Source organism: Heliangelus exortis, chromosome 2 (genome assembly GCF_036169615.1).
Source record: "Heliangelus exortis chromosome 2, bHelExo1.hap1, whole genome shotgun sequence".
Classification (NCBI taxonomy): Eukaryota; Metazoa; Chordata; class Aves; order Apodiformes; family Trochilidae; genus Heliangelus; species Heliangelus exortis.
The window spans coordinates 46,724,302-46,743,720 of record NC_092423.1 but is presented as its reverse complement, the minus strand read 5'-3'; the positions used below and the strand labels follow the sequence as shown (position 1 = coordinate 46,743,720).

Below are 19,419 nucleotides of genomic sequence, written 5' to 3'. Positions count from 1 at the left end.
AGTCCCCATCTCTACTATTTTCTTATTTATAAACGTTCTTTCAGTTACCTGTGATTCTTCCAACAGGGGCTTCCCTTTCTTTTGTAGTTTCATTGTATATTCCAGATATTATATGTCACATGGATAATAATGTAGGAAGTTTTAACCCAAAGCCAAGATGGGTTGGTGTTCTAGAGAGAAGTGGCTGTATTGTATTAGTTGTAGATACTCAATTATTTGTCTCCAGTTCTTCTGTCTGCTGCAGAGTGCAGTATTTCCTTACATCATGTTGTCACTGAGAAGTACTGAGGTGTCTTGGCAAAATGTTGCAAAAGACTTGGCAAGTCTTGTAGAAGTCTGTATGACTGTGGCCAGGAAATGAAGAGAATCTCCAGTAGTAGCACAGCTGCTCTCCTCTTCTAAGAAGAGGACTGAAGTTAGAAAGAAAGCTCAGAACCTTATTAAAAAAATAATCAAGCTGGTTTTTCTTGTTTTATGACAGCAAAAGTAGAATTACAACCTCAAGTAATCATGAGTGTATCTGATACAGCAACATTGGCATATACATTACCTGTTATATTTAATAAACCTCCTTTTTTATTTATTTATAAGTAGTCAACCTAATTATGTAGGAAGTAAGAACTAGCTTGCTAGTTCAGGGTTTTTAAGTGATAATGTGTAAATTGTTTACTGAGACATGTAGCATCAGAGAAGTATTTTGGTACCTCAAGTCCTTCAAGGTGTTCAAATTTCTACTAATTATCCCAAGCGAATTTTCACCAGTTGAGTTGTGCTTTGCTGCTTTTTTATTTACAGTAACTTAAGAAAATACTAGTAAGTGCTACTGATGCTTTGCTTTCTACATTACTGTGGCAAGCTAGTTTAATGCCATTTTTCTTTTATAGGTCGTGTACGAACAAAGCTTTCAATGCCTTCTATTGGTCTTGGAAGTTCTAAAACAGATTCCAGAGGACGGAGTAGAACCAAAGTGGTGTCACAGTCTCAGCGTATGTATTTTCTATTTGTTACACCTGATAAAGAGGCCAAATGCTTAAGCATATATTCATTGACCAATGGCTACAGTCAAAGTTAATTTTTTTTAAAAAAGCTACATACTGAGTTGTTGTTCTGTGCCTTAGGTTCATCATCGCCAGACCAAAATGAAGGTATTTTTTTTCAGTGTTTTGGGTCAGTGGTATTTGCATGCTTTTCTGATTCATGTTGTTTTTCTCTGGAAAAAATACTAGGTTAGATCTTAGTTTGCCAATTAAATAAAATAACATAACAGGAAATGAAATCTACACTTAAATCCTGTCTTCAATTACAACCTCTCAACATTCTTTTCCCCCCTTTCTGACCTCCCCAACACAAAACACCAGAAAACTTGTGTCAGATACATGTAACACAGGGAGGAGTAATAAGGAAGAGTGGGTAGGCTGAATGGCTTCCTCAGTGTTACCTGCAAAACGTAATTCTTCATTTTTTAAAAAGTCTGTATTTTTCAACCAGAAATACCTATTTTTCATTTTAAGCTAGGCATTACTCTATCTCTTGTTACACATACTCCTTTTCTTATTACAGTTGTTACCCTAACTCTTCTTCAGAGTTTTAGGTTGGATATCAGCAGGCACTTCTTCTTGGAGAGGGTGATCAGGCATTGGAATGGACTGCCCAGGGAAGTGGTGGAGTCACCACCATCCCTGGAGGTGCTTAAGAAAAAGCTGGATGTGGCTCTTTAGTGCCTTGGTCTAGCTGATGTGGTAGTGTTAGGTCATAGGCTGGACTTGCTGATCTCAGAGATCTTTTCCAGCCTCAGTAATTCTTTGGTTATGTGGCTCTTTAGAAGCAACCATAACTTCATAATCAGGTACTTAGTGTATATTGAATGAAAAGGTTAAAATAGCAATTCACTGCATACTAATCTGCTGTAATTTTCTCTGTGTTTAGAAACCAAGACAAATGGGAAATTTCCAACCTAGATGAGCTCTACATCATCAGTTTAAAAGATTTGATTACCTCACATTATTTGGCACAGGCTGACCTACAGCAGTTTATTCACACATCTGATGTCTCCAGCAGACATCTTCTGACTCAGCTCTGCAGCATTTCCAGATTCTGATCTTTGTCTAATTAAATAAAATGCAATTAAATTAATGAAAGGAAGAGAAATTAACAATAAAATAGTCAGTTTGTCAGGTTTGGTATTATAAACCCATAAATTATACATGTTTTGAATTGTCCAGCACAATTATTTTTCTATCAGTAATTGTATCAACTTTGTTTTATTAATTTAAAATATTAATTTAATAGTATTGCTAAACTGAAAATAATTTAAATAATTTAATACTGTGTTCAGTGGCAGAAATATTTATCTTCATAGCAATGACTGCATTTATCTTTTTTAAAAAAGGCAGAAGAGTTTTGGAAGTTTTTTTCCCCAAAATACTTCCTGTTCAGATTTCCATTACTTAATTTTCCAACAAATGCAGTTTGATAACCTGATCCCATAGTTTCAGATTTTGTGAAATAAAACTTTAATGAAATCTGAAGAGATAAATACAAAATAATGAAATTGAATAACGGAAGTTCTCTTTAAGTGTTTTGTTGTTTGGTTGTTTTTTTGGTTTTACAGTGCTCTAATCCCACAAGCAACTGTGGAATGGAGAGCTTGAAAATAAAGTCTAGTTATTGGCTATGACAGAGGTTCTGCAAAACTTATTTTACATTTTCAGTGTTAAGATGACTACATTACATAATAAGGGAAGAATATTTGGACTAATCTTTTAAGGGGAAGGGGAGGTGGCAATTCTGTCAAATCACTTTCTCCTTTTCTGAGCAGCCTAGCAGTATCCGTAGCACTCTTCATTAGTATTAGGAAAGTTCTGAAATAGCACCTTTGTATTGTGAATAGATTTGGTAAATTATTAAAAAGTTAAGGCTCTTGATAAACTGTTTGGGGGGAGGGGTTTTAGGTAACAACAGAAGACTTCTGTGATCATCGTTGGCATATAATATTGAACTGACCATATACTCAGGGAAACAAACTGAAACTTTTTCAGTTTCTTTTTACTAACGTCAACTTTTTCCCAAGAGAATTAATTTTTGCACAGTACTGATCTCTGAAGAGATAAGTTGAGTTGATGCTGAGATAACTAGATTTGTCTACGGGACGTTGTATGAAAATTAAATGCATGAATACATCTTTACAGCCTTTTATTACCACCTGTGCTCAGTACTGATGGCTTCAGATAGCTCATTATAACCTGTCAGTGGGGGAGAACAAGAATCCTGAGATGTTTTAAAGAAGATAAACAGGGCAATTACCAATGGACAGGCAAAAGAGAATTGTAACTTATTGCAGCTATTTGAGTGATGCTTCTTTATGTGACAGAAAATTTTCACAGTATTGTGAGGAGCGAGATGCTTGATGTTTCCATACCAGGGGATTGTTTTAGTTCCCCAGTGGGAGAACAGTGTCATGTTAGATCTAATATTTTATTTTTTAAAAAAACACTGTAACACAGATGCTTTTCTAATTTTAGGGGGTTACAGCTTTTTAGCATTTTTGTTCAAAGATCATTTTATGAAAGACTTGCAAATTTGAATTCTTTTACAAAAAATACTTTTAGGGTTTTAGAACCCCCTTTCCTCTTCTATTTTTAAATTGAAACATGAAATAAACACATACAATTTAAAGCACATTAGTCTGTTCTTATCTATGGGAAAAAAAATTAGTGAGATGTACTTAAAATTGCATTACAATCCTAGCTCATAGGAAAAGAATTAAAATTCTGGATGAAACCAAATTCTTACCTTTATACTACAGACTGATTTTAAAGAGGAAACCTTGAAATTCTATGCAAGTCTTTTCAGTTTTGCCATTGTGAGTTTTTTGGGATGGGTTTTTTTTGGTTGTTTTTTTTTTTTGTATGTTTTTGGGTTTTTTTGTCATCCACTGCACCTGCAGCTCAGTTTCTTTACTGTCTGTCTGAAAAAAAAAAAAGTAAAATGTTCTGGCCTTGTGTGTAATTTTTGTTTTGCTTTTGAACTTGAACATTTTGCCAATGTAATATTCCTTAAAAGTAATATGCTACAGTTTCATGTTTAATTGAAATGTAATTCTTCAGTATTATCCACTTGTTGATTAGAAAGCTGAAGAATTGTAATTTGCTTGTGCAGCTTTGCTTCATCTGCTTTGTACATAGCATCCAAGTTTAATTCTTCAACTGTGGAAGCTACTTAAAAGCACTGCTTTAGCATAACCCCCTTGTGGCTTTTTTTCCTGTGTGAAATGACTAAAGCTTTCTTATTTCCATTTGCCATCCATTTTTTAATCTGCTCTGCTCCCTCCCTCTCCATGGATTATAAACCCCTACCCCAATCCTGCCTTTACACTTGTTCAGGATCACAGTCTGCTAACCCCATTGGTGGTAAGAGTCTAAAGAATTTGTGTATACATCATTGTTTGATCACCTGTTTGACATATCTCATTTAAGGACCCTATTCAGCAGAAATTCTGGCTTGCTTTTTTCCATATGCTGCATTTACCTGATTGGATGTAATTCTTCCTTACAAAGCAGTGGATATGGGAGGCTCCTGTCATTTTGGAACACTTTTTTAGCAGTCCTTTCATTATTCAGTTCACTTAGATCTACTAGTGGTACTATTTACAACAGTATGCCAAGGCTGTTATTTCATTGTATTTTCAGGGTATTAAGCTTCATTTGGTTTCTTGCTGCCATAGTGGTACACTTGCAGTTCAGACAATAGGCAAGTATTAGAATGAGAGATTGCATTTCTTCTGTGCATACTGAGAGGAGTGATTTTTTTAGGTTTCTGATGTATTGAAGAAAATCTTCTGAAAGTCTCCACAGTGAAAACTTCTGCAATATTTTCATTGTTTTAAAGAAATACAAAATATTGGAGGCTAGGAAGAAGGCGTAGTAATATCGCATCTAAGTTGAAATGCTCTGATATGAAGAAACTGCCAAACCCTTAATTTGTGCTTACCACACCAATTTTACAGCTTTGCCCATTCTTTGTTTGCTGTAGTTATGCTTGGTTTTTTCAGGCTGTTTAATGGTTTATTTATCATTTCTGCTGAATAGGTCCATAGTTTGGAAAATAAATTTTGATAAATAATCATTTGACATTTGAATTCAAACAATGAATCTCAAATTGTATGCATGGTACATTGTTTTAAGTTTCTCCCCTCCACTCAGCATATAGTTTGTTTGGGATTTTTGTGGTTTCCTGTATGGTCAAGCTTCAATCAACTTGTATTTTTTTCTAAATATGCCTTGTAAGAAGTAACCCATGAAAGTCACTTGAGATGTTGCATGCTAAGTCTATAGATCTGATAGCTTAGCTGTGGTCACACAGTTATTTGATTATTTTGAGAAGAGTTTTGAAAGGTTTGTATCTGTATGTAATTAACCTCTGGTTAAAATTATGTTTTGCTTTTTATTTGGTCAGACTTCTTGAGTTCTGCAGCTGGAAACATTATAGCAACTGGTGCTATAAAGACTGGTTATAACTAGAGAAGAATGCATCCTTTCTTAGGGCTCAGAACTTAAATTTTCTGTAATTGAAATGTCAAAATTGGGGATCAGTGACCATTTTCTGGTAGTGGGTACAGTGTATTGAAATGACTAGTTCTAGTACTTTGTAATTTACAGTTTTGACCAGTAAAAATAAAGGACGCTTAAATATGTCTTGATGAATTTTTAGGTAGTTCAAAAGTAATTTAAGGTGGTCTCTGAATTTTTAGGATAACCTCCACAGCCATGAACATGAATATTTTAATTGTTTAGTGACATTTAACTTATCAGAGAAGAGTGCTTTAAGACACCATGCTTTTGAAAGCAAGGGAGAAGAGTTTAAATTTTAGTAAAATTGTTATTTTATAATACTGGTATTATAAAATACATGGAAGAGCTGGGATAATTATGAATTTGCTAGTTTAAAGTTGTTCCCTGTAGCTTTTTAGCAGTTTTTTTTTTTCCTTTTTTAATAGGAAATGTGATTAGTAAGACCATGTAGCTTAAAAAAATGTTAATGTTAAGGATATTGGAACTGTCGATGAAGACTAGAGATATTATTTACGGTTTCTTGAGCATATCTAGTGCTAAATACCATGTCAAGTGATTCCTTGCATTGGTAATTTTATCTACCTTTTATGTAATGCTGTAAAGAATTTGGACCAGGGCTTTCTGTTTCACATTTATACCTCTTAAGTTTTTCCAGACCATTTCAATCTGTCACCACCTTCCTACTAACTTCAAACATTTTATTCTTTTTAACCATTGTTGTTCATGTTCTGTGCTATATTTATATTTATTCATTTTGCCTTCAGCTGGCAGTAGATCTGGATCTCCTGGAAGAGTTTTGACAACCACCACACTTTCCACGATGAACACGGGAGTTCAGAGAGTGTTGGTGAATCCTGCAGCTGCACAAAAACGAAGCAAAATCCCACGGAGTCAGGGATGCAGTAGAGAAGCCAGTCCTTCCAGATTGTCAGTAGGTAAGAGCCACTGAATTACTCTTCCTTTCTTCATAGCCTTCTTTTACTCTAAGTGCTGGATATCAACAACTTGTATTTAGTTATAGGTGAGTGGTAAAGTTAGAATATATATAAGTGGAAATCTAAACCTTGCCTCCTTTTCTGGAGCTAGACTTTGAAATATGAGACAGTTTTAAATTTAGGCTGAAACGTTAGGGTTTTTTGCAGTCAGGATTCAGTAATTTTCTTCACCTTCCTTTCTTCATTCTCTGTTTTCTTCCCTTCTTATCCCTACCCCCACAATGCCCATATCCTTTGAATGGAAGTGTGATAGGATTTTGAAAAGGCCATTTTCTCCATGACTTGTCTCTTCTGTGTATGTATGCATATGTGTGTATACTTCTGTGATGCAAAAATTACTGTCATATTTCTTAAACCTCATGGTATAACCCGATTACACTTTGCTACAAGCAATATTATTGAAAAACATCAGTCGTTGTAATGGCAATGCTGCTATTCTGTGTTTTGTATTTTGATACTTACCATAGCTATATTAACTTTGTACTTTCCTACTTTAGAAAGCTGTGGGTTTGTCTTTGTTTTTTTTAATTTGTGGTAGTGTTGATTAACTTGAGCACAACGAATTATGAATCAGAAGTCTGTTCGTATTTTTGTTGCTTGTTTCCTCTCCTTTCTTTTCAAGAGGTTTCTCATCCGTTCTGTAAAGAGTTGGTAAATCCCATTTTTGCTGCGTGAGGAAATAAGTTTCATTGGAGTGGCTTTACTTAGTGTAACCCAGCACAACCAGGGAACTGTGGAAACAGTGTGGAAACAGTTATATGACCTCGAATGCAGCATAATCATCAGTGTCTTGTCTTAGAAATGCGTCTTGTGATCTTACTGCAGAACAGAATTGCATTAAAACTGCAACTTTTCTTATGTCTTCTCCCTTCTGTGCTGCTGTTTGCCTGCACCCTGAATCATACTAGCACGAGGCAGCCGCATTCCTCGGCCTAGTGTGAGTCAGGGGTGCAGTCGGGAAGCCAGCCGTGAAAGTAGCAGGGACACAAGCCCTGTCCGCTCTTTTCCACCCCTTGGTAAGTACTCAGAGCCCCTTGTTGTGCATGGCTGCCTTTGCCCTTCATTATTTGCACCTAACGAATCCGTGCCTCCATTTAGCTTGTAGCTGGCCACCATTGTTTCCCCTCCCTTTGGCTCACTCACCACTTACTTCGATGGAGATTTGACCAATGTGTGAATGGGCTGCACAGCTGAAAAAGTAAATGCTTTGCTTAGTCTTAGCCTTATCTGAAATACCAGGTCTAGAAAGGTGTGTGACATGCAGCACCTAGATACCTTTTTTTGTTTTTTTTGAAAAGGCAGTTCTGCTTTCAGAAAGTTGTTTTGAATTTACGTGTTTCTGGGTTTTATTACAGCACTTGTTGCCTGGGTGCAGGTAGATAATCCATTTCTCACTGACCAACTAGAGCAAAGAATATAGTGTGGCTGTCATCCTCTGCCTTTCCCTGCATCAACAGCTAGGGTCTGCTAGTATTCATAATTACTCTCTAGTCAATTAAGCATTTTGGTGTATAAGAAGAAAATAGTGTATTTTATGCATCCTTAGCTATACTGTAATATGTGAAAAAAAGAAGAAAATTTTAATTTTTAGCTACTAAAGCAAGTAAAATGTGTGGTGCACAGAAGGGACTGATCTGCTAAAGCACAAGTGTGTTCTGTGGCTGCTTTCCATGTTCTAAAAATGAACTAGTAGCAAAGTCCTTACCCAAATAGATGAATAAAAGTACAGTTCTGACTGTACTTTTAATCAGCGTAGAACAACTGATAAGTAATTGCAGTAGCAGCTGTTGTTACTTAAGAAGAAGAGTGGAATTAATCGAGCATTCACACATGCATAGCCACATTCTGTCCTCATTCCTAGAGATGCTGTAAGCAAAAGTTTTGTTTCCACTTAGTATTTCAGCTTATTGGCCTGACACTTAAAACACTTCACAAGACTGTCAAACAGCTGGTTTTGAAATGTCAATAGGGTATAGGCACATGAGCTGATAATTACTTAGTGTTGGTTAAGAGCTAGGGAAGCTTCTTGTCTCCATGTATCCTTGTCAAGCTTACTGTGAAGTTGGCATTAAATCTTGACAAGTCTTTTGCATATTATTGATTGTTCAGTAATAGAAAAATGTCTCTGTAGTTGTATCTGAAATGGATCTTTTTTGGCATATCTTTGAGGTCATCTTCAGGATGTATCCCTCTCTTTTTGTACAAGTGTAGATTACAGTTAAGAACTTTGTAATGCTAGCTGTTAAAAATAGTCTGAAAATAATAAGCCTCTGGTTTCCATCTCAAATTGAGGCACCCAACTGTGCTCCTAATTAGCATTGGAAATCTGTTGTGGTCTGTTAAGGCAGTATGCTTCCTGTCAGCCATCATTTTATTGGCAAAGTACAGATTAATTGAATGAAAACTGCTTCTATAACTAATGTTAATTTGCCCAGATGCTATTTAATTGGGAAATTAAGTTAAAAGTAGACATCATGCAGGATCCATTAGTAAGCTTCTATCTTTTAGTAAAACATATCTGGCAGACAAAACATGTTGTCATACACACTTTAAACTTCCTTTCTTTTAAAAAGAAGTGTGTTTTCCAGATCTTTTTGTGCTGCTTTTGCTGCCTTACAACTTGACTTCAATCGTATGCATTTGAGACTGAGTTTATCTAGCTGGACAAATGCTTCTTAGGAAGTCTGTATTAAAGTGATACTATAAGATGGGTCAATGGGACAGGTGCTATTGAGGTTTTATTTTTATTAGGAGAGTTTTCTTTTTGTATTCATATGTCAAAACAAGTGCTTACACAAATACAATAGGTTGAATGGTCTGATGGCCCAGAGCATGCAAAGTAGCATGAGTAGGAATCCAGTGTTTTAAAAAACCCCAACAGTTATACCTGGAATAAATGAGGTTTCCTAGGATGTCTTCTAGTATGACTTATTTAAATTATTTCAAATGTCAGTGTTTTATTAGACCAGTTTTATTTTGTAGGATGCAATTAACTATTACCATTTTTTTTTCCACTGGTACAAGGTGAAGGTGAAATAAGGGAAATTAAGTTCTACATTTGTTTTCAAACTTATATGGGAACAAGGTTGTTTCGGTCTTAAATTATATACTTGAAGTTTTAATTTTTAATTGTACCTTTAATTTTCAGGGCTTTTTGATGGAAGCAATAGAAAGATTTATCCTGTTATTGTTTGTACTTGAAGCCCTGTTAGCCTTGATGCCTATGTTTTGACATTTGTCCTGTCACCTTTTCCATGCTGAGATACAGTTTGTGAAGAACCAAGTAATCTACAAAGCATAATTTGCAAAATAAAATTCCCCAGCTAAACAACTTCATGCAGGCTTAGTTTGGAAGAAAATACATTGCTGTACTTTATGTAAGGAAAAGAGAACTTTATACAGAAAAAAACATTATGTTGTTTCCAAACTCTTTATAGGTTTTAGGATCATTTTGGAATTAAAAGAGGTGTGCTTCAGGGTTATTTGGTTCAAATTAGACTGCTTAGTGTTTGCGTTAATCAGAGTAAAAGATAAATCTTGGTTTCTATTTACAATACTTCATGTATCCAAAAGGTGTAAAATATTTGCATCTACAGTGTTACTAAATGTTAAGATCACTGTAGGGAGACATCTGAATTCAAGTTAAAATTGTCAAAACCACTTTCACTTACTTGCCTGGTAAATTCAAATTTGAATTGAAGAAAGGAGTTATTTAAAAACACATGAAATATAAAATTACTTGGCTTAAGAAAGAAAATATCAGGGCAATGGTGAGCCAGCTTCTTTGGAATCAATGAAAGATCAGTTCTGCAAAGTACCAGAAGACAGAGGGTGCTCCCTTCTTTTCAAAATTCCTTGAGAATCTTTGGTTCCCGCTTACCATAACTTAAAGAATCCTGATGAGTTACAGTAGCTAGCATAAATGTTTCAATTTCATATTTTATTTCTTTGAAGAAAACGACACAAATGTGTGATACATTAATTGCATTAAATTGTTTTTGACTGTAATAATTTTGACTGTCATCTGGATAGTGGTGAGGTTTAACTGAGACTGAATCATCTCCACATAGGCAAGAAGTTTATAGAAATTGTCATCTGCTAACACTAAGTTAGTGCAGTAGTCACTTTTTGCAGGTAATGTTTGGTATACAAGCTCTGACTCTAACTGGCATGTGCAGAATTGAGTTAACTCTACAACAGAAGACCCGAAGTGGAACTTGCTAGATATTTCTAATGGCTCTGTGTGTGTGTGTGTGTGTGTGTCTATGCATTTTTTCCTCCTTTAAACTTGAACATACCTGCATTTAATCTGCTCTTAATCTTTTAAATTAAAAAAGAAATCATGCATGAAATGTCTGGTGTAGATAATTCTGTAATCATATCCTATACAATCAAAGAATTTCTCTGAAATTTTTCCTTCCGTATAATACTGTTTCTCGTGCTAAAGCTCGGTCTTTTAAATAAATAATTTCTTGTTCATCTAAGCAACTTTTGCAGCACTTTGATTCCGTGGTAATAGATAGGGTTTATATAATCCTGTTATTGCAGCTTCCAGACATCACTCCAGATCCACTGGTGCCCTCTACGCTCCTGATGTTTATGGAGCTACAGGTGAAGGATGAGTACACTTTGCTGTCATCTGTGCAGTCATCCTGGATTATTTTTTTTTCCCCACCCACTTGGTTATTCTCATAGTTCAGTTTCAAAAATCATTGTTTATATTAATTTCAGTTTTGTGGTTTTAGTAGTCCAGATAGATGTGTTTATGTTGGTAGATTGTCTCCACCCACACCTTCCAACGTTAATCCATTTCCTCCTTAACAATAATAATTTTATTTTTAGTTGAAGAACATTTTTTTAGTTTCCATTTTTCAGTATTTGTAGAACATTCTTTATGCATGTAGTTTTCTCATCAGCGTTGTCAATGGCCTTCATATTGTATTTGCTTTCTTTTTAAATGAAAACAAAAACCCAAATTGAAGAAGACATTAATTTTAAAAATAAGGATAAGTTCTTTCAGTGAAAACCATTGTTTTGTAGTGATTTTTTTTTCTGTGATACCAGAATAGAATGTTCATGTATAGCCAGTTTTTTGCTTAACTTCTTTTCGCTGCACTACTAAAGACTTCAGAATGAAAATAACAGTATTTTAGCCACTACATAATGAAACATTAAGCAAACACTTTTCTTCTGCTTGGGTTTTTTAAGTGAATGTGGTATTTATGTCCCACGTTTCTATTCTGACTAAATTCTTTATATTGATTTTTGTTGTTTTTGTAACAGGGACCGGCTTTGGTATTAGTCAGTCAAGTAGATTATCATCATCAGTTAGTGCTATGCGGGTTCTGAACACGGGCTCTGATGTGGAAGAGGCAGTAGCAGATGCATTGGTAAGAATCTCTTGCTGATCTTGTGTTGGATACAGACTTTTACAATGTTCAGTATCTATACATTAAAAAAACCTGTCTATTCTGACATCTGCAAGCTGGAATCTTTGATTAATTTAAAATACTGGCACTGTGGGTCAGATAGGTGTTGCATACTGTTCGCATCTCGTTATTTATAGTTACCTTTTATTTTTTCTTAGAATGCACTAAGAGTTTTTTTACTACTTGTTTTAACAAAAATACTATTTGGAGCATTAGAAGAAAACTACAAATGCCACATATGTCTGGATAGAAACAAAATTTCAAAGGGAAAAAAATGACAACCATAATGTTTTAGTGTAGGAATTTATTGACTTCTTGCTTAATCTAATGTGCCAAAAAGACAGTATTAAAAGTAATGTTCCTTCACTGGCACAAAAATCAAAGTATCTGTGAAATCTTGACTGAGAGGTTATGGTGAGATTGAATGCTTTTTGCCCTTCCCGATATTGTAAACTCGCAAAAAGTTTTCAACATTGATGGGAAATGCAAGTTAGTAAACTGGAAGTCAGTCCAGGAGTAGGGTTCAATAGAAAAGCAGTCTGTGAAACAGGAAAAGTTTCTGGCTATAATTCGAAAGTCTGTGCTTATGTAGATGTATCCACACAGATGCTACATGAAAATTACCATATTACTTTTAGCTGCTGTATAGCTTATTCAAATTTATCTGGGCTAAGTATGTAGTGGAGAATGTAAATTGAGGAGAAACTCATGCTTCCATGTGTTTCTACTCTTGAGATCTGAGTTTCTCCTGCTTTGTGGAAGCAAGAGTTTGTTCACAGAAACTGTTTTGTAGTGCCTGAATCTGATGTAGCAGCATTCTTCTAGAAATGTTAGAAGTCAAATCTATATTTTGGATAGACTTTGTGATTACAAAGAAGGATCAAGAACAGCAGCATTTACTATTGTAGTGTAGTAGTGCTTGCCTGCCATGCTTCAAATGTACAGGTGATTCTGTACAAATGGGTCAGTTTAAATGGAAATCGGGTTATGAATACCCCTTTTGTTTTATCCTAGACTGAAGCCCTTCCTCAGAATGGTGGTTTTGAAAGGCAGAATGTAAAGTCCTAACAGACGTAAAAATAGTAAATATTCTGGATTATATTATTGTTGTTACAGCATGAAAAGTGTTCAGCCAGTAATAATATTGCTTAAACCATAGGACTATTTTCTAACATCTAGTCTAAGATGAATGAAACGAAACAATAGGTTGATCTTTGGCAGCTAAGTTTTTAACTTATGTGATTCGTTTTTTAAATCCTCATGTCTATGATTGCTCCCTTCCTTTAGTCTGTTACGTATGTGTATGCTCATTGTGTTGACAGTAAGCTCTATTACTTTAGGATGTATTGGTTGGGTTGTATTGTGATATCCTTCAAGTTATTGCACAGTCCAAAATGAGAACCCTCTGCAAATGGTAATTAAGGGGAAAGCAGTCACACTACTGCTGCTTTGAGTGTGTAATGAAACCAGTTTTTTAACTACTATCTTAAATTCCAAAGTTTCAATGGCAGAGTTATTCTGCAGAAGTGTCAGCTTTTCCTTTAAGATAAGTATTTGTTGGGATTTTTTTCCTGTGTGTGGTGTTTTGTTGGCTTGATTTTGGTTTTAGGTAATTTGGGGTTTGCATAATGTAATGAATTTTTGTGTAGTACATTGGCTTGTTAAAGTAATTATTGCAGAATGTAGGTATTCAGATGAAGTTTAACAGAGATGGAGAAACCAATGGGAAAATAAAGTTTAAATGAAGGTCTCAGCAACTGACTACATGTGTCAAGTTTTTGTGCTGAAATATCATTGTGTTAGACACAAAGATTTTGACAGAAAATTCTTTGTGACCAGCCAGCAGATGATAAGTAATACTTGTCTGGAAAGAGAAGTTTAGCAAGCTACTTTTTGGCAATGCATGATATGCTAACCAAGTACAGAGTGCTAAGAACAAAATTCACACTAAGATTATATATTTTCCAGTGGCAGGTAGTTTAATAGTCACAATGCTGGTGTGTCTTGTCTTCTTGTTCTCAATTTCTGTTTCTTTTCAATAATTTACTGCTAACAGCTCTTAGGAGACATACGGACTAAGGTATAGAAACCATTTTTCCTTCTTCAATAGTTTTATGTGTTGCTATTAACATACCTGATACAAAGTAAGTTAAAATGACAGAATATGTGGGGTTGGACCTGGTTCTTGTATTCTGTAACATATAAAGTTACGTGAAATAACTCATTTAAATACAGTCTGTCACCATATAACACGATTTTATGGATTTTTACAAGTAAACTTTAAGTTGAACATTTCATCCAACGTATGTCTTCTCTTGTTTGCTTTGCTTTACATTTGGAATACGATACAAGCCATATCTTTTTATTTATATTCTTTTTATTTGTTCTTTTTATGAACTTGTTCTGACCTGTTCAACAGTTGAAGCCATTTGTCACAACAGGGAGTAGGGATGACACTAATTATTTGAACTGTTTATCTTTCTACTGATCATGGGTAGGTACAGAGTATCTTTGAAAATCAGTAGTAATGTAGGGTATTTCTGTACCCTAGAAGAAGCCTGTGCGACGAAGATACGAGTCCTATGGGATGTACTCAGATGATGATGCCAACAGTGATGCATCAAGTGCCTGTTCAGAAAGGTCCTATAGCTCTAGGAATGGAAGCATTCCCACGTACATGAGACAGACAGAAGACGTGGCTGAAGTCCTAAATCGTTGTGCCAGCACCAACTGGTCAGAGAGAAAAGAAGGCCTTCTAGGCCTGCAAAATTTATTAAAGAACCAGAGAACTTTAAGGTAAGAAGACTTGTTAACAGAAAAGCATTTTATTTCAGAGTTGAAGTGAGGTGAGGGAAGTAGGAGAGGAGGCTTATGTTTTAAAGAATATGGAAATTTGGGGAGAAGGAAAAGAAAGGTGTGTGTCTGTGAGAGTAAGATGGGAGAAGGAATGAGGGAAACTGTTGTCAGTTCTGGCTGCTGATGTATATGATCTGTTAAAAGACCACAGTTTAAGAAACAAACTCAATCTTAAATCAAGAGAGTTTTTTGCAATAAGATATTCCTAAAATGCTGGCATCTAGTATTTATGGAAGGCCTTTATTTATTTTGATTGTTGTTATTTTAATAACAACAGTTATTAAGTAGCTACTTAGTAGCTACCAAGCAGTAGCTACTAAGAATACCTTTTATCTGATCTGTCACTATATATAGTTGGGAGTGGTTTAATACATGCATTAGTTTGAATAGACGTTTCTAGGTTGAAAGTCTTGTTTTAAACAAAATTCATTAAATTTTATATTTCGGTCTTAAAATGCTTTTTTTTTCTACCTTGTTTACAAGATTATTTGATTCAATATTTACAGTTGATTTCACTGATTGGTCTGCATTACTGTTCCAGTAGTACTAGCAGAGGAGTTGACTAATGTATTGTTACTTTCACAGTCGTGTTGAACTGAAAAGGTTGTGTGAAATCTTCACAAGAATGTTTGCTGATCCTCACAGTAAGGTATGCTTAGATTTTTCTTACTTGTAGTAAACATTTGAAAACAAGTGTCATTAGTCAGCTGTTGTAAAATATGCCAGTGGTATTTGCACATGTAAAAAATAGCTCTTGACCGTATTCTACAAGTACTTAATAATAGCAGATTTCAATGAATTTGGTTTGCAATTTTGAACAAGATAATTTTCCACCTTTTTCACAGGATAATTGAAATAAGGGTTAGTTTACTCTTAACACTCATTGAAGTAATTCAGCAGTTTGTGCTCTAAATTTGTAAGAATTTTTAGGAACCTGTGTTGTTTATAGAGGCCACTTAACATGAGTAGTTTGAGTTTTTCTCTCAGAAACTAAAGTCTCTGGTGCAGTATCTTAAATTATAAAGAAAGTGCTCTAAATTGTACACAATGAATTTTATGAACTATACTTTTTGTGTTACCATATCTTATGATGTCTTTGTCAAATTTCATAGCTAGGGCTGGCAGCTGTGACTTTTTACATCATTGTTAGTATTCAAGAAATATGGTCAAGGCTATGTTTGGTTATAAAAGACAATGAGATGTTTTATTCACTTCTATCTATGTGATGACCCAGTATGGATGATGTAACAGGGAAAAAAATCCTTCTGTTTTCTAAGTCTGTTAAAATCTTTTTAACTGAGTTACTCTGCTTGGGAGTATTCTTGCAATTTTTGTAGGAGCAAGAAACTTGTATTGCACAAAGCAGCATGGTATTCAGGTTGCTAATATATAGCAGAAATTGAGAAGACTAAAACCAAGCAATTAAGGAGAAAGAGTACAATAAAGGAATAGTTAAGTCAGAGGAGAGGAAAAAAATTAAATGTTGAAATATTACTAGTTTCCAAATGGAGTAATGACAACATTTTCAATGGTTTGGTTTTGCTTGTTCCTGTGTTAATTAATATTGCAGCCATGCATATATCAGAACTCGCCTGGATTTTTCTTTTTCTAGTGGGGGAGTTAGGGAAGGATAATGAAAATACTCCAAAATTTAGTTGTAGGTGTCAGAAAAGCTTTGTATCTTTTCATTAATTAGAAATGTTATATTGAATACTGCTAGTTGATTGTTCTGTTCTTTTTACTGGACATTCTGTCATAAAATAATGTGGCTTTGATTTCAGAGATGTGGCCTGTGTTACAGCACACGGGGCTCACCTGTTGCAGTCACTGGAGCCTTGCCTGCTTTCTAGTGTTGCAGAATTATTAATAGTCATCAATGTATTATCATGAGGATCCTGTAAGAGTTCATCAACTGTGAATTTTTATCACACATACATGGTTACACAGAATTCATCTGTAGGCTCTTTTCAAGTGTGTGTACAAAATATTGTCATCACTTTTTTTTTTTTTTAAGTTTACTTTAACATGATAGCAGGATGCAGGGAAGTGCTTACTAAAAGAGAGTAATATCATTTGGAGGAGAAAATGGGAGAATGATTTGAAGGATATGCCAAGTGCTTAGTTTTAAAATACATTGGATATCCCAATAGAATTACTAAATTTATCCTAAAAGTTTTGAAATACCTTTTTTGTTTTATTTTGTTTTAATATTCCATACAGGAACTTTGTATTGATGGCCACTAATTTGTGTGTTTTTATCTTTTTCCCTTTTTTGTTGTTTTGTTTTTTTGTTTTTTTGTTTTTGTTTCATTTTGCATGCTGTCCCCTGTGTTGGAACTCTCTTTAGAGAGTAAGTTGGTTCAATATTCGTTGGAAGCCTAACCTTACTTGCATGGATGTGCAATTAATCCTTTTTCTCTACTTTTCTTCCCCAAAAGAGTTCATGCAGTGTCAAGCCTTTTGCAATCTTAAAATGCTGTATACAATTATGTCAACTCTGTGGTAAAGTTTCAAGATGTGCTTTAGCTACTAATAAACTGACGTTGTTTGGTTATGCATTCCTGCTTCATATTGTGGTGGTTGGCACATCTGAACAAATTCACTTTGCAGGTGGATCATGTACAATTATTTTCATATCTATTTTTTTTTTCCACTGTCAAAGTATTACAGACTCAAACTTCAGATGCTTGGTTTCAGAATTTTAATTCACACCATAAAAAGGGGAACTGCAAAAATTACAGGAGCTACATACATAGTTCAACATAGTTTAGTTCCATTTTCCATTCCAAATTCATCCTTTGCCTTAAATGCTTTCACAGCCTTCTTAAATTCTTCATGCCTACGACAAAATGGTATGATTTGTAATTTTTTAAATACACCAAAAAGACTCAACTTTCTTGAGTGTTCTCCAGACGTTCAAACCAAAGTTGAAAACAAAATTGAGTCCTCAGTGTGTGTGGTTTTAAGAGGTAAAACATTGGCACCAGGTCTTCAGAATACTTTTGCCAGAGTAAATTCATAATTCACTTCATAATGCTTCCAATTTAAAACACTTCGCGTGTTTCAAGTACCATAACGAGGCTGTATTAGTGCATTAAATAAGAAGTTGAAACCATCTTGTTTAGCTTGCCCGTATGAACAAAAAAGATGTGATTGTCAGTGTCTCCAAACTCGAAGGAACAGGTACAGTTTTTAAGTTCTGCTGAGCTGTATAGTTTAATTTGAAGGGGTTTTGGTACCATTGTAAGATTGTCAGTGTAACTGTCATAGTTCCTGAATTTTTTTTTGTTTGTTTGTCTAAGTCCAGTATATTTTCCCCTTATTTTAGGGCTGTGAAAGCCAAAGAATGTTATATTACAATACAGAAAGTACTTTTTTGTTTGCTTTTGTTTAAGTCTTATAGTTGAGCCCACTAGTTATGCATCCACAAAGTGCTGTTTTGTTTCAATTCAGCCCAATGCAGAAGACATTTCCAATCCCATGAAGATATCTTCCCGCTACTGGGAGGGTTAAACCTTAGACTTAAGAAAAATCTTGGCATATAGCAGAGGAGTTAGAAATAATTTTATTTTTTTTTACATTTTTTTTTTAAAGTTTTCCATGTAGTTTGCCCCAAAAGGGAATTTTATTAAAGTAGCTCATCCTGTTGGACTTCATGTTGTGTAGGATTAGTATTGTTTTGTTTCTAACCTGGCTTTCCAGTATTTGAGATGTCTGTTATGAAGATTCTCCCTGATCTTTGTTAGATCCTGAAAGAACCTGAATTTAATTTCTGATCTATGTTTTGAGGCACTTTTGAAGATACCTGTATGTATGCTTTCACTTCATGATGTGCATTTGTTTGCCTTTGCCTCATTATCAACATGAAAAGAGCTCTTGTTACCTCAGTGACGAATGCACGGAACAGCATGCGCCAGATGCTCTGTACTGATGAGTGCTGTTGGCAGGAAATCCATTTCTGTGGACTGGTTTCTGCAGCCATGTGAGGTCTGATCATAGTTTGAGATCATTCACCCTCACAGACATCAGCAGAATTTGGCCTTGCAACTTTCCAGGTCAGCTGCAGGAGGATGTGGGGTTCCAGCCCTTCCTCTGCAGCAGCTATTTACAACGTTGTACCTATGGTGTTGTACCTATGGAAGAAAAACTCAGGAGGCAATATCTCTCCAGCCCTCTTTGCATTTTAGCAATGCTTTTGCTTCTCTACCCAGCTATGTGCTGGAGCTGGAGAGTTCTTATCAGCTGTGAAGGTAGCATGTTCAGCCCAAACACCCATTATTCTTTACAGAGAAACGGGAAAATTCCCCTGGGCCACACCAGTATAGAGCAATTATATCCAGATTTTACTCTTGAATTTAGTCTTGAAAAATTTGATTTTGGTCTTAAATTGAATTTTTTATTTTTGCCTTACTGATTTTAGCCTTGAAAAAACCATAAAATTAGTGAGATACTAAAAAGGCTTTTTAAAGTGTTACTGATTTGTCATGCCCTGCCTTACCTTTTCCCTCCAGCAAGCCCTTTGTCCTGGTCTGAGTGCTGAGGTTACTGTAAATACAAAAATACACTTTT

The 19,419-nt window shown here is 35.1% G+C and overlaps 1 protein-coding gene across 43 annotated transcripts in view; it reads left to right on the top strand.

The window, feature by feature from the left end:
* CLASP2 (cytoplasmic linker associated protein 2) overlaps positions 1-19,419 on the top strand; it is a 139,636-nt gene that overhangs the window by 96,852 nt on the left and 23,365 nt on the right. For 7 of the 43 annotated variants that reach the window (XM_071735925.1, XM_071735923.1, XM_071735921.1 and 4 more), the window contains 9 exons: positions 885-986; positions 1,119-1,145; positions 6,335-6,505; positions 7,474-7,581; positions 11,114-11,176; positions 11,849-11,955; positions 14,051-14,074; positions 14,546-14,790; positions 15,436-15,499. In XM_071735925.1, the coding sequence (XP_071592026.1) occupies positions 885-986; positions 1,119-1,145; positions 6,335-6,505; positions 7,474-7,581; positions 11,114-11,176; positions 11,849-11,955; positions 14,051-14,074; positions 14,546-14,790; positions 15,436-15,499 (911 nt within the window). The remainder of the gene's footprint in view (positions 1-884; positions 987-1,118; positions 1,146-6,334; positions 6,506-7,473; positions 7,582-11,113; positions 11,177-11,848; positions 11,956-14,050; positions 14,075-14,545; positions 14,791-15,435; positions 15,500-19,419) is intronic. The other 36 variants (XM_071735945.1, XM_071735948.1, XM_071735946.1 and 33 more) reach the window with 15 other exon arrangements.